At 67.5% G+C, this 15,265-nt stretch overlaps 2 protein-coding genes across 2 annotated transcripts; both read right to left on the reverse strand.

Annotated features, from left to right (window-relative positions):
• Positions 1-2,424: 2,424 nt before the first annotated feature.
• On the reverse strand, positions 2,425-6,993 carry TDRKH (tudor and KH domain containing). Its single transcript, XM_034071015.1, has 14 exons — positions 6,824-6,993; positions 6,628-6,734; positions 6,353-6,542; positions 6,094-6,233; positions 5,744-6,014; positions 5,486-5,652; positions 5,237-5,409; positions 5,088-5,152; positions 4,864-5,015; positions 4,667-4,790; positions 3,931-4,090; positions 2,881-3,002; positions 2,736-2,786; positions 2,425-2,516 (listed from the first exon to the last, which is right to left on the reverse strand). Exons 1-12 carry the CDS (start codon positions 6,945-6,947, stop codon positions 2,891-2,893), a joined length of 1,785 nt encoding a protein of 594 aa, XP_033926906.1. The 5' UTR covers positions 6,948-6,993; the 3' UTR covers positions 2,425-2,516; positions 2,736-2,786; positions 2,881-2,890.
• An 865-nt stretch (positions 6,994-7,858) lies between these two features.
• Positions 7,859-13,383, reverse strand: RORC (RAR related orphan receptor C). The gene is made up of 11 exons (XM_034071319.1): positions 13,302-13,383; positions 12,086-12,808; positions 11,798-11,883; positions 11,550-11,691; positions 10,509-10,838; positions 9,892-10,013; positions 9,660-9,792; positions 9,270-9,377; positions 9,089-9,199; positions 8,508-8,617; positions 7,859-8,017 (listed from the first exon to the last, which is right to left on the reverse strand). The coding sequence occupies exons 1-11, from the start codon at positions 13,381-13,383 to the stop codon at positions 7,859-7,861; spliced, it is 2,106 nt and encodes a 701-aa protein (XP_033927210.1).
• Positions 13,384-15,265: the final 1,882 nt, after the last annotated feature.

The raw sequence follows: 15,265 nt of genomic DNA on the forward strand, positions 1-15,265 counted from the left end.
GGGGCCGCCGGGGGGGGGCCGGGCCCCGGGATGGCTCCCGCCGGTGCCCGGTGCCCGGTGGCGGCGCACACAAAGGGACGAGGCGGCCCCGGGGCTCGGCTCGGAGCCGGGGCGCGGCGGGGCGGGGGCAGCGCTGCCCGGGGGGCGGGTCCCGTCGGGTCCCCGCGGAGCCTCCCGGTACCGGGGAGGGGGGGGGGGGAGCAGCGCCCGCCCCGCCGGCACCACCGGGGGATGCTCGGTACCGGCGAGGGGGGCGCTCAGAGCCCGGCGAGGCCCATGGCGGCCTCGAACCCGCCCCGGCCCCGGCGGGTCCCGGCCCCGCTCCCGATGCTTTTCTTTCCCCGGTCGGAGCCTCCGCTCCCGAGCGGCACCGGGACCCGATACCGGACAACGGAACCGGACACCGGGAATGGAGCCCAGCGACCGGGATCCGCTGCTGGGCACCGGGAACGGGCACCGGGATCCGCCTCGCCCGGGGGCTCGGGTGGAGGTTGGAATGGGGGGGGGGGGATGGATGGAGATGGGGGGGGTGCGTGCGCGGAGCTGCGCGTGCGCGCTCGTGCCCGCCTTGCGCGCTCACGCGTGGGGCCGCTCGTCCGTGTGTTCACACGCGGGGGGGAGGGGGGCGTGGCTTCGCGTGGCCCCGCCCACGGCGCTGTCCTCGGTGCTGAGCGCAAACCCTCACCCCCCCCCCCCTTCGGTCCTCCCGTTGCCATAGCGACGGCAGCTCCGCCAAGATGGCGCCGCCGCCGTTGCCTCCGCCGCCGAGGCCGCACCAGGTACCGGGGGGGCCTACGGGGACCGGGGGGGTCCCGTCCGGGGCTCCCCATTCGTGACCGTCTCCTCCCGCAGGCCTCGCTCCGCCTGAGCGCCGAGCGGTACCTGCGGGCGCACCCGGCAGTGGCGCTGCTGCTGCGGGGCTTCCTCAGGTGAGACATGGCCTGGGCCCCCCCCCCCCCCCCCGGTATGAACTGCACAACACCGGGATCAGGGTGGAAAATCCCAATCGTTACCTGATAAAACAGCTTTCCATGTGGGAAACAACACCAAAACCGACCCTTTTCCCCCCAAAACATACTGTGACACCCCCCCCTTGTCCTGCAGGGAGCTGCTGCTCCAGCGGCCGGATAATGTCCTGGAGTTTGCTGCAGGTCAGAACGGGGAGCCCACATGGGCTGGGGGGGGACCCCACCGTGTTGGGAAACAGCGAGGGGGGGTCCCACAGTGGTGGGATGGTCCCCATGGGGCAATGGGGGTGCCCCACAACAGTGGGGAGCAGTAGAAGGGGTCCCCATGGGATAAAGGGGCAGTGGGGGGGGCTGGACCCCCACTCACCCCCTGCCCCCCCCAACCCCTGCAGTGTATTTCACGCATCCAGAGCTGCCAGGACGGATCCAGGAGGAGCTGGGGAGGGTCCGGGGAGCATCACCCTGAGCCCCGGTCCCGGCTCAGAGCATCTCCTCCCTGCGCGCCGCCAGCCGCGCCTGGTGCTGTGCCAGCCAGTGCTTGTAGCGCTTGGTCTTGGGCCGCAGGAACTGCACCACTGCCATGGGCACCCGCACTGTGTCCAGCCCGTTCACCTGCGGCACCGCAACGGCACGGGGGTCACGGCACAGACACTGCCGGGAGCCTGGAGCAGCGGCTGTGCCCCCTGCTCCCGGCTGTGCGCCCTTCTCTTCCTCCATGGGAGCTCCATCCCAAACCATAGTGGGGGCTCTGCTGGTGGGGAGCAAAGGGGACGAGCAGGATGGAAGTGGGATGGAAGCCAGGAGGAAGCGAATTGGAACCAAGCTGCCCTTGCCTTTCCCTTCCCCACACCCCCAAGTGAAGCTGGAGCCTGGACCCTGGCACCCGGCAGTGCTGACCTGGATTTGGAGTCATTGGGGTAATTCAGAGCGGTCTCCGCTCCCTGGGTGGAAGGGCAGGAAGGATGGAAGGCAAATGGCACCATGCACAAGGTGTGGGTCCATGTGGGGTGTGGGGATTGGACTGTTTTCTATGGTTTTGGGGTGTTTTCTCTGGTTTTGGGGTGTTTTTAACAGTCATTCTCTTCCTCACACCTGAGGCTCCGGGTTCCTTGGATTCAGGTAGCAGCGCTGGCATGGGGAGGGGTTGTGGGATGCTGAGGGGCCCAAAAGGGGGACAGGGCTGTGGGGCTGAGCTGAACACAATGGGGACACACAGAGGGGACCAGCTCACCGTCACATCACACCAGTACTCGCCCCAGCGGGTGATGGGCTCCTCCGGCAGCTTCAGCGCATGGGGTGGCACGAAAACCCGCAGCTGAGGAGGGAAGGGAGGCTCTGGGGCGCAGCCGGAGCACGGGGGAGCCCTTCCTGGGCCACACAACTGAGTCACCCCCGGAGCTGCCAGCACGGAGCCAGCTCCAGGCAGCGGTGCCGTCAAACACTCACGTTCTTGAGGAAGTGCCGAGCCACGATCTCATTGTTGAGCTCCCACTTGACGTTGTTCTTCATACCCACCTCCAGGCGGCAGCTCTTGAGGAACCTGAGGGTCTGTCAAAGCAGGGAGAAGGGGTTGGGGGGCAGGAGGAAGGGGGTGGGGGGCAGGAGGAAGGGGGTGGGGGGGCAGGAGGAAGGGGTTGGGAGGCAGGAGGAAGGGGGTGGGGGGCAGGAGGAAGGGGTCGGGGGGGCAGGAGGAAGGGGTCGGGGGGCAGGAGGAAGGGGGTGGGGGGCAGAAACAGGGCTCAGAGCAGCCGGTGCCGTCGCACTCACCCTCTCCCCACTCTGGGTTTGTTGCAGTTCCATCTTTCCTTCCTGCTGCAGCTGTGAGGGGAAAGGGAGAACTGAGGATGCTGCCGGCACGGACCCGGTTCTCCCGGCACCGCGAAGCCTCCCACCGGCCCCGGTGTCACCAAACCTTCTCCTCCTCAAACATCTTCCTGTTCTCCGGTGACGCGTACACAGCCAATCCCTGCGGCAGCAGCTTGTTCCGACCCAAGTGCTTCTTCACGCTCACCACGTCCCCCCGGCTGCCCAAGCCTGCAGGACGGGGTGGGATGGAGCAGGGAAGCCCCACAGCCCCATTCATCCCCCCACAGCCCCCTTCATCCCCCCACAGCCCCCTTCATCCCCCCACAGCCCCCTTCATCCCCCACAGCCCCCTTCATCCCCCCACAGCCCCCTTCATCCCCCCACAGCCCCATTCATCCCCCCACAGCCCCATTCATCCCCCCACAGCCCCATTCACCCCCCACAGCCCCCTTCATCCCCCCACAGCCCCCTTCACCCCCCACAGCCCCATTCATCCCCCCACAGCCCCCTTCACCCCCCACAGCCCCATTCATCCCCCCACAGCCCCCTTCATCCCCCCACAGCCCCCTTCATCCCCCCACAGCCCCCTTCACCCCCCCACAGCCCCCTTCATCCCCCCACAGCCCCCTTCATCCCCCCACAGCCCCCTTCAACCCCCACAGCCCCATTCATCCCCCCACAGCCCCATTCACCCCCCACAGCCCCCTTCATCCCCCCACAGCCCCATTCATCCCCCCACAGCCCCCTTCATCCCCCCACAGCCCCCTTCAACCCCCACAGCCCCATTCATCCCCCCACAGCCCCATTCACCCCCCACAGCCCCCTTCATCCCCCCACAGCCCCCTTCATCCCCCCACAGCCCCCTTCACCCCCCACAGCCCCATTCACCCCCCACAGCCCCCTTCATCCCCCCACAGCCCCCTTCATCCCCCCACAGCCCCATTCATCCCCCCACAGCCCCCTTCATCCCCCCACAGCCCCATTCATCCCCCCACAGCGCCCTTCACCCCCCCACAGCCTCCCGGCTCCATGTAAACGGAGTATAAAATAAAACACCCGACTCAAAACTCCTCGAAACGCCCCAAACTGCCCCATTTTCTGTCACCCCCGAACCCCACCCCCACCGCCGCCACCAGCGCACGGGGTCGGGCCGCACCTTCGACGGCGCGGGTGAGGATGAGCTCCATCTCGCCCTTGGGCCGGTGCTTGGTGTCCTCCACCAGCCGGTACACGCGGTGCCGCCGCAGGCAGGCGCGGGGCGGCCGCCCCTCCTTGCTCAGCGGGACCTGCCACCAGCGCTCCACCACCACCGTGCCCTGCGCGGGGGGTACCGTGAGCACCGCGCACACCCCCCCGGTGCCCCCACCCCCCCCGCTCCCGGTGCCCCCCCCCCCGCTCCCGGTGCCCTCACCCGGCCGTGGCTCAGGCTCAGGGCCCTGCTCGCCGCCCGCACCAGGACCCCGCAGGCCGCAGCCGCTCCCGGGGCCAACATGGCTGCGCCCGTCTGCCTCCCGGCGCAGCCCAAAGACCCCGCGGCAGTTGCGCGCCTGCGCGGCGATCGCCGCCGCTGCTCAAGGACCCCACCGGGGTGCCCGCCTTGCGCCTGATCCCGGTGCGCACCCCCACCCCCGCCGGTACCCCCAACCGGTGCCGGTTGAGCCCCGCACAGTGCCCAGAGCAGGCGGCCGGTGCTGCAGAACATTCCGGTTTATTGAACGAGTGATGCTGCCCCCTCCCTGCGGCAACAACCGGGCCGCGGGGCAGTGTCCAACGGGGACCGGGGGGAACGGGACCGGTACCGGCTGTGCCAGCACAGCGGCACCGGAGCTCTCAGCCTCACGCTGCCATCCCCTGCGCAGGGCAGGGGGGGACGGGAGCAGGTTTGGGCTCACCGGGCTCCGCAGCTCCACTGGTGGTCACCGGTGGCACCGGTGCCTCCTCCTCCTGCTCCTCTCCATGGCAGAGCTGGGGCATGGCATGGCCCAACCGCACCAGCTCGGTGCCCACATCCAGGCTCTGCACCGAGAGAAGCGGCGGCTCAGGGCGGGCGGGAGGGCCGGGGCGGAGCGGGACAGGGCCTGGCGCTCACCACACCGCCGTGCATGGCGAAGAGCTGGACATGGGGCCGCGGGCATGGCGCTGTTGGGCCGTAGCTGGTGATGCGGGCGAGCAGCGGCTCCCACGTGGCACAGTGCGAGAGCTCTGCGAAGGCGGTGAGTGCTGCCGGCTCCCAGTCAGCACCTGCGGGCAGGGAGGTCCTGCAGCTCAGCACCGGGATGCATCAGACCCCCCTGTACTCTGAACCCCACTCACCAGTGGGCACAACACCAGCCAGGCCACACTCCACAGCCTGGAAGGGCAGGCTCAGGAAGTCGCTCCTGGCAGGAGGGAAACGCAGCATGAGATGGCACATGGTAGCTGTAGCACCAGGGCCGGCACCAGCACTGGCACACAGCACTCACCGCAGGGCACACAGCGCCTGGCGCGGGGCCTCGCCGCTGTCCCCGAAGTCTGCATAGTGCAGGCCCAGGTTACCATTGTCCTGCAGGCCCAGCACGCGTGCACGGTACCAGTTGCCATCAGCGGCGAAGGGAGCGGCCACGATGTCACCGGGCTGCACATCGGAGAGCAGCGCCTGCAGGGACATGGGGATGATGGCAGGACACAGGGACAGGTGGAGGGACTTGGGGACACACACACGTGGGGCTCACCGTGGTGCTGTGGTGCTGGTAGTACTGGCGCATCTCGGCCATCAGCTTGTCCAGCTGCAGACTGCGCTGCCCCACCAGCTGAATCCAGAACCGGTCGGGGCTTTCGGCAGCCGAGACGTAAACCTCGAGGTGCTCATCGGCATCGAAGGCAAAATCAGGGCTGGGAACTGCAGAAGTGGTGTGGGGAGCATCCTGGGGGTGGCCCCGGCCTCAGCACAGGGGGATGAACACCATTGGCATGACTCATGCTTCTCTCACCCTCAAATTTGGGCATGGGGACACTGGGCTCCTCCAGCTCCTCACTCTCAGCCTCCTGCTCCACCACCTCCTTAGAGGACACCAAGCTGAGCAAATCTTCCCCCCAGGGCAAGCCCTCGTGCTCCTCCCTGCGCTCTAGTGCCCCATTGCGCAGTGGCTCTGGCTCCCGGCAGCTGCCCAGTGGTGCCTTGCGCTGGCCCCGCGCCACCGCCGCCTGCGCCAGCTCCGTCCGGAGTACGTTGTCTTCCATCAGCTTCTCCAGGATGAGTTTCTTATGGGCAAAGAGGAGAGGTTGGGGTTCAGGGAGGGGGGAGTTCGGTGCTGCCTGACCCCTCCCCGCTCCTGCTCACCTTAGCGGCCTCCACCTCCTTCCGTGTCCCCGAGAGCTGGATGGCCCTCATGGGGCAGAGGCCGGCACCGGCCTCGCGCTCACACAGCACCCGCGCCCCCGAGCTGCGGCAGATGCCCCGCACCGTCTCCCCTCCACGTCCTGCAGGACACAGAGCCCCGGGGACACTGAAGCAGATGGGGCTCAACAGAGGAGCCGGCGCTCCCGACGGCACTGAGACCACTGCGGACACAGGGCCTGGTGCGTGGGGGCAGCAGTACCGATAATCCTGCTGACGGCTCTCCGCGGCACAAAGAGCCGCTCCGACACCGGTGTGCTCTCCACTAAGATCTGGTGCACGGCGGCTTTCACCCGGCACACTTGGACCGGTGAGCCCGAGATGAGCAGCGCAGCCTCCTCACCCTCCTCCTCTCTCTCCACGTCGATGCGAGCTCCCGTCTCCTGCTGCAGCTGCGGGGCCCCCCCCACCCCAGCTGCCGTTCACTGGGGCTCGCAGGGAGCTGGGGCTGCCCCGGCCACCCCCCGCACCACGCACCTTGCAGATGGTGGCTCCCTTGCGGCCGATGATGGCCTTGACAGCGGTGCGGGGCACCCGCATCTGCACTTCCAGCTCCTCGTCCCCCACAAAGGTCTGACGCTCCTCTGTGGGTACCAACAGCACAAGGGAAGGTGAAGCAGCCCCCCCAGCCAGCAGCGGCTGTGACACCCCCCCCCCCCCCCGGAGCACCCACCTCGGCTCTCCAGGTACCGGCGGTACAGGATGTAGAGCACGGCAGTGCCGGCCGGGAGCCCCAGCACCACAGCGGCCTTCTGCAGCGGCTGCAGGCTGCTCCAATAGCCCCGCGCCGCCGCCATCCCCCTGCGGGAGCAGAGGCTCTGCTGGGCCGCAGGCGGGGCAGCTCCGGCCCGGCTCCAGGGGCGGCCTCAGGCCTCCTGCGGAGCGGGGTCGCGCCGATGCGGCCGCCGCTTCTGCCCCTGCCCCTGCCCCGGTCCCGCTCCCAGCCCCTGCCCCTGCCCCGGTCCCGGTCCCGGTCTCGGTCTCGGTCTCGGTCTCGGTCCCGGCCCCTGCCCCTGCCCCTGCCCCTGCCCCTGCCCCTGCCCCTGCCCCGGTCCCGCTCCCAGCCCCTGCCCCTGCCCCGGTCCCGATCCCGGTCCTGGCCCCGATCCCTGCCCCGACCCCGGCGCCCCTCGCACCGCCACCGCCGCCGCCGCCGCCTCACGCGCCCAGCCGCCGCCAGCCCCGCCCCCTCCTTCCGCGGCCCAATCACCGCCCAGCTCCTCCCCCGCCCAACCAATCGCTGCCGCAGAGAGGCGGTGGCCAATCCGCGGGAGGGCTCCCACACGAGGGGGTGGGACGAGAGGAGCGAGGGGGCGGGGCACAGCACCTGCCTGGGAATAAAGCAGCCAATCCGCTCCGCGCGGCAGGCGGCAGGAGCCAATCAGCGAGCGAGCAGCAGGGCGGCTCGGACCCACCCGAGTGGCGGCCGGGTCTGTCCCGTCCCACAATGCCCCACGCGGAGGTGGACGCGGGGTCCTAGTGCCCCCCCACCGCCGCCGAACGGACACACCAGGCACATAAACCCCGTTATAAATCCGTTTATTGCCCCGGTACATCTCCCTATGGCAGCACCGGGGCTGTGCTCCCGGTGCGGTGCCAGCTCCCGGTGCGGTGCCGGCTCCGGTGCGGTGCCAGCTCCCGGTGCGGTGCCGGCTCCCGGTGCGGTGCCGGCTCCGGTGCGGTGCCGGCTCCCGGTGCGGTTGCGGGTTCATCGTGCGGCTCCGGTGCCTTCGGTCTCCCCGACGAAGAGCTCCCGGTAGAGGGGGGGGAAGGCGTCGAGCAGCGCCGGGGGGTGCCGGCGGCGCAGGGCCTGGAGCTGCTCCACGTGCTGCGAGCACAGCGCCCTCAGGCGGCCCTGCGGCGGCAGCTGCCGCGATGGGACACGTGACACGCGTGTTCTCACGTGTGCGCGCACGGAACACGCGTGTTCTCACATGTGCGCGCACGTGACATGCGTGTTCTCACGTGTGTGCGCACAGAACACGCGTGTTCTCACATGTGCGCACAGAACACGTGTGTTCTCACATGTGCGCACGGAACACACGTGTTCTCACATGTGCGTGCAGGGAACACGCGTGTTCTCACATGTGCGCACGGAACACGCGTGTTCTCACATGTTCACGCACGGAACACACGTGTTCTCACATGTGCGTGCAGGGAACACGCGTGTTCTCGCATGTTCACGCACGGAACACACGTGTTCTCACATGTGCGTGCAGGGAACACGCGTGTTCTCACATGTTCACGCACGGAACACACGTGTTCTCACATGTGCGTGCAGGGAACACGCGTGTTCTCGCATGTTCACGCCTGTCACCCCGCTTTCAGCCCCATGTCCCCCCTGCCCCATGGCTCACCCTGTCCAGGAGCCCCTCGCGCCGCGTCCGCCGCAGCAGCAGCTGGAAGGCAAGTTCCAGGCGGCGCCGCAGCCGCGACACCTGCACCGGCTCCTGCAGGCAGGGGCGGCCTGGGATGGACACCGGGGGGTTGGTGTGGGGGGACAGGGATGGGATGATGGGATGGGAAGGGGTTGGCATGGGGTGGGATAGGATGAGGACAGGGATGGGGATAAGGACAGGATGAGATTGGGACAGGGTGAGATGGGATGAGAATAGAGCAGTGATGGATACAAGGATGGGATAGGAGTGGCATGGGGAAAGGGATTGGGACAGGGTTAGGATGGGGGCAGGGACACAGACAGTGATGGGATGGACAGAGAGGCAGGATGTTATAGGATTGGCACAGGACAGGGACAGGGATGGGGACCAGGACAGGATGAGGATGGGATGGAGATGGGACCATGGCAGGATGGGACATGGATGGGGATGGAGTAGGCGGCAGCAGGGACACCCCAGGACACCCAGCACCAGCTTAGGGACAACCCAGGGAAACTGAGGCACGGGGGGGTCAGCACGGGGGGGGTCAGGGGGCTCCTCACTGGCGTTGACGAGGACGAGGGCGCTGAGGAAGGCAACCTCGGGCTCCGAGCACTGCAGAGCACAGAGGCTCTGCGCGAAGTCGAAGATGGAGCCGATGAGCTCGTGGCAGCCTACAGGGAGCCCTGGTCACTGCGTGTCCCACACGCGTCCCCCCATGTCCCCCCATGTCCCCAGCCCTACCCAGCGATCGGAAGAGCTCGGCACTGGCGTACTTGCCCTCAAAGAACACGGTCCGGTTGTCGGCGTTGAAGGCGCGGCACATGCGCACCAGCACCACCTCCATGGCGCCTGTGGGGACACCGGGAGTGGAACGGCACCAACCAGAGAGACCCATGGACCATCACCCCCAGATGGGACCCATGGGAGCATCACCCCCAGATGGGACCCATGGACCATCACCCACATGATGTGACCCATGGGAGCATCACCCCCAGATGGGACCCATGGGACCATCACCCCTGTGATAGGACCCATGGACCATCACCCCCAGATGGGACCCCCGGGACTGCCACCTCCCCAATGTGACCCATGGGAGCGTCACCCCCGTTACGGGACGTGGTTACCTCATACCTGTTTTGAGGAGGACAATCTGGTCATTCTGGCAGAGCTCCCTGAAGCCACGCAGGTGCTTGGCAAACTCCACCACGTGCTGGATGGCTTCGGTGATGCGCCCGGCGCAGCGCTGCCACATCTCCTCCGTTGGCTGCGGGACCAGCATCATCCCCATCCCAAACCCACCCCACAGCACCCGGCACCCATGGGTGCCCCGGGGCTGCCATGTCCCCATCCGCGGCAGCCTCACCTTCTTCTGGTAGGCGCAGATCTCCTCAGAGGAGAAGGTGTCCCAGCGCCGGCGCTGCAGGTCCTCGGCACGGAGCTGGCACGTCTCATGGTAGGACTTGAGCACGTTCTGGGTGAGCTGCTCTGTGGGCGACAGCACCCATGGGTGATGGAGCCGGGTCCCACCCCCACTGAACACCCATGGGTGATGGAGCTGGGTCCCACCCCCACTGAGCACCCACGGGTGATGGAGCTGGGTCCCACCCCCACTGAACACCCATGGGTGATGGAGCTGGGTCCCACCCCCACTGAGCACCCACGGGTGATGGAGCTGGGTCCCACCCCCACTGAACACCCATGGGTGATGGAGCTGGGTCCCACCCCCGCTGAGCACCCATGGGTGATGGAGCTGGGTCCCACCCCCGCTGAGCACCCATGGGTGATGGAGCTGGGTCCCACCCCCACTGAGCACCCATGGGTGATGGAGCTGGGTCCCACCCCCGCTGAGCACCCATGGGTGATGGAGCTGGGTCCCACCCCCACTGAGCACCCATGGGTGATGGAGCTGGGTCCCATCCCTACTGAGCACCCATGGGTAACAGACACAACCCCCCAGGCACAGGGCACCGAGGCACTCACCGATCTCCACACTGGAGGATGTCGATGATTCCAGGACGGTGCCAGCATCGGGGTGGGGGTAGAAGCTGTCCCCATCCCCGTGTCTGTCCCCAGCCCCATCCAGGCTCCTTTTGCTCCCCTCCATCTGTCGTGGCTCCACCAGTGCCGTGGTCCCAGCCCTGCCGTCTGTGCCACCGTGCCGGGGGCCGGTGGGGCTGAGCGCGAGGCTCCGGTGCCCCGGCAGCCCCCCCGGTGCCCCCTCTGCCGCCCGCTGCCGCTGCTGGAGCTGCTGCTGCACCTCGGCCTGCAGCCGGTCCCGCTGCGTCTTGGACATGCGGCCGAACTTGACGGCTGCGGGGGGAGGTGATGGAGCTGGGACACGTGTGCCACACACATGTGTGTGACCGGTGGCTCCCCATGACCTGCACAGCACTGCGGCACCGGCCACACGTGTGGGTCACAGCCGGTGCTGCTGCTGCTTCCTCCGGTGTAGCCGCGGCTCTCGGCTTCCTCCCGGGGACACCGCGGCACAACCGGGTGGGAGCGATGCTGGGGGACACGCAGCGGGGATGGGGACATGGAGCCGGGATGGGGACATGGACACAGGGATAGAGACACGCAGCAGGGATAGGACATAGAGCCAGGATGGGGACATGGAGCCGAGATGGGGACATGGACACAGGGATAGAGGCATGCAGCAGGGATGGGATATGGAGCCGAGATGGGGACATGCAGCAGGGATGGGATATGGAGCCGAGATGGGGACATGCAGCAGGGATGGGATATGGAGCCGAGATGGGGACATGCAGCAGGGATGGGGAAATGGACCTGGGATGGGGACATGGGCACAGACATAGAGACATGCAGCAGGGATGGGGACATGGAGCTGGGGTGGTGATCATGGACCTGGGATGGGGACATGGAGCCGGGATGGGGACATGGAGCCAGGGATAGAGACATGGACCTGGGGATGGGGACATGCAGCAGGGATGGAGACAGGCAATGGGGATGGGGACATGGACCCGTGATGGTGACACCCGAGGGGTCCCCGCCGGCACCCACCGTCGCGGGACATGCCGAGGCGCAGGCACTTCTGCAGGCGGCAGTGCTGGCACCGGTTGCGGCTGGTGCGGTCAATGGGGCAGTTCTGCTGCCGGCTGCAGGCGTAGCTCAGGCTGCTCTGCTGGCTGCGCCGGAAGAAGCCCTGCGCCGGGGGTCACCACATGGCACCACACAGCACCCCATGGCACCCCATGGCACCCCATGGCACCCCGTAGCACCCTATGGCACCCCATGGCTCCCCATCCCACCTTGCAGCCCTCACAGGTGATGACGCCGTAGTGGATCCCCGAGGATTTGTCCCCACAGATCTTGCAGGGAATCACCTCGATGTGGGCTGCAGGCGGGAGGGATGGTGTGAGCACCCATAGACACCCCATAGCACACAGAGACCCCCCATAGCACCCACAGGCCCCTCCTGGGCACCGTGTGTGCCACCCGTGACCTCCATGGGCTCGCACATCCCCTCCGGAGCCATGTGTCCCAGGCTCATGTGTCACCTATGGGGGTGACAGATTCCCGTCACCCCATGGGCTCACGTGTCCTGTGTGGGGCCACATCTGCCTCCCACGTTCCCCCCAGGACCCCGTTGGTATCCGGGGCCCCGCTCGTCACCGATGGGCTCATCCCTGGGGCCTGGGGGTTGCGGTGCCCCCGGGACCCCCCGGTGCCCCCCGGTGCCCTGCGCAGGTTCGGCCGAACCGGACGCCGGGGGCTGCAAACCACAGCGGCAGCGAGCGCCGGGGAAGCCGCAATTGGGGCACGGCCCCACCTGGCAGGAAGGCGCAGCCCCGGCGCGGCCCCGGGACAGGGACCGGGGGGGGGAGCCGCAGGGACGGAGGGACCGGGAACGGGGGCAGCGGGGACGGGGACAGCGGAGCCGCGGAGCCCGGTGCTGGACACGCTGCCGGTCCCGTTCCCCGCTGCCGCCGCGCTCAGCCCCGCACACAGCCGGGCACGCACCGACACCCGGAGCCCCTGCCCGAGCCCCTCCTGCCCCTGTGCGCGCACCCGCACCCGCTCCTCTTCCCCCCGAGGCCGAAGAGCGGAGCCGCATCCGGTACCGGGAGCCCGGGATGCTCCGCGTTGACTCAGCCCCGCGACCCGCTGCCGGGAAGGGCCCTCTCGGTGCGGCTCCTGCCGGGAACCGCGGACAGAGGTCGCCGAGGTCTCGCCCGACGGCGCCCGAGGCTCCCACGGCACCGCCGGCACCCAACGGTGCCCCTCGGCAACCACCAGCACCCAGCAGTGCCCCTCAGCACCTAACAGCAATCACCAGCACCCAACGGCAACCACCAGCACCCAGCAGTGCCCCTCAGCACCCAACGGCATCCACCAGCACCCAGTGGTGCCCCTCAGCACCCAACAGCAATCACCAGCACCCAACGGTGCCCCTCAGCACCCAATGGCAACCACCAGCACCTAATGGTGCCCCTTGTCACCTAACGGAATCCAACAGCACCCAGTGGTGCCCCTCAGCACCCAACAGCAATCACCAGCACCCAACGGTGCTTCTCAGCATCCAACGGCACCCAACAGCATTCAACGGTGCTCACTAGCACGTAATGGCATCCAACAGCACCCAGAGGTGCTCACCAGCACCCACCAGCACCCAATGGCCCCATTGTAACCCAGCAGTGACTGTCAGACCCACCAACCCCCACCAGCACTGCAGTGGCCCTATTGGCACCCAACAGTGCCCACTAGTAGCCCCACAAGCACCCAACAGTATCCATGAGATCCACCAACACTCACCAGTACCCATCAGTGCCATCAGCACCCGGCAGCACCCACAGTACCCATCATAACCACCAAAATCCACCAGCTCCAGGGGCATCCACAAGCATCCATCATCCTCAGCAGCATCCACCAGCACCCATCATCCACAGGGAACCACAGCCCCAGAGGCACCCACAGCCCCATGGACCCCAACAAGCACCCATAGCCCCATGAGCATCCATTAGCACCCATCAGCATCCATCCTCCCCTGGGCGGATGATCCGATGCAGCGTCACGGCAAAACACACCACGCCACGGGCAGACACGTCATGGTACAGGCCAACACACCATGACACGGAGAGACACGTCATGGTACAGGCCAACACACCACGCCACGGACAGACACGTCATGGTACAGGCCAACACGCCATGACATAGGTAGACACGTCACGGTACAGGCCAACACGCCATGACATGGATGGGAACGGAGGGGGACACCCCAACCCCAGCACCCTGGGGTGCGGGTGCCCCTGCCTCAGTTTCCCCAGCAGCAAGGGGGGGGAGGCACCTGCATGTCCCCATCTGTGTCCCCATCCGTGTCACCGTCATGTCCCCATCTGTGTCACCTGCACCAGCCCCAACCACATCTAAGGGCGAGCGCCCGACCTGCAGCTGTGTGGGGGCACCCATGGGTGCTGGGGGGGCAGCCGGTCCCCGCCTCTGCCCCGCGCAGCTGCGACGATGGTGCGACACAGGGACATGCAATAACATGTGTGCATGCCGTGTAACATGTGTGCTCACCCTGCAGCACATGTGCACCCTGTAACCCATGCGTGCACCCTGAAACATGCTCCGTGCATGGATACCCAGAGCTGTGTACAATACCCACACACATGTATGACCCTGCTGCACGCCGCAGCACACATGTACACACAGCAACATACTGTAACACGTGTGTGCATGTAGCAACACGCTGTAACATGGATGCACAGACAGCAGAGTGTGTGCAGAGGCCGTTGACACAGTCGTCCTTGCACATGTGCCCCAAACACGCCTGCACACACCACAACACGTGTGGTCATGTGCTACCACACATGTGATGGCCATAAAACATGTGTGATGCTGCACCAAGCTCTATGGTGCTCTCACACACACATGTGCACCCTCACACACATGCCTGCACACATGTACCCACACATGTGCACGCTGTGTGCTCCCATGCCCCCCCCTGCACACACACACTCTGCCTGTTGGCACACGCTTGCACACGTGTGTACCCGCTCCTGCAGGCTCCCACATGCACAGCTGAGCCCCCAGGTTCCCACTGCTCGCACACGCGTGTGCACATGTGTGTGCCCCTAACCCTGCACACGCGTGTGCCCTCACACCCTTACACGCATACACGCGTGTGTGTGTCCCCCCCGCACACATACGTGTGCCCTCACACCCTTACACGCATACACGCGTGTGTCCCCCCCCGCACACCCGTACGCACAGCCCGTGCCGGACCCTACCTCTCATGGTGATGCCGGTGCCGGCGGCGCACGGGGCAGCGCTATAAGGGCGCGGGGGCCCCCCCCGCATCCTGCCCCCCCCCTCCCCGCATCCTGCCCCCCCCCCCCCCCCCGGCCCCGTGCGTTGGAAGTTTCCGACTTTCCACGGGGCGGGGGGGAAACTGAGGCACGAGGGGGGCGGGGACCCCGTTGGGGGGGGGGGGCAGTGACACCATCCGGGCCCTCCCCAGTGCCCCTCTGTGCTGGGCCATGGGCTGCGGACGCGGACCCCGATGTATCCGGTGCGGCCGCTTTTGGGTGCCCCCGGGACCCCCGGGTCCCCACGGACACAGACCCGGCCCCGTGCCCCCCCCGGCTGCCCCCCCCCGGCTGTCCCCCCATGTCCGTGCCCCCCCCGTGTCCCCGTGTGCGCCCCACGCCCCCCGTGTCCCCCCGGGGCCGGTCCCCCCGTGTCCAACAGCCCATTTGGCCCCGCCCACATCCACT

This window comes from Melopsittacus undulatus, chromosome 20 (assembly GCF_012275295.1).
Source record: "Melopsittacus undulatus isolate bMelUnd1 chromosome 20, bMelUnd1.mat.Z, whole genome shotgun sequence".
In the NCBI taxonomy this organism is placed as follows: Eukaryota; Metazoa; Chordata; class Aves; order Psittaciformes; family Psittaculidae; genus Melopsittacus; species Melopsittacus undulatus.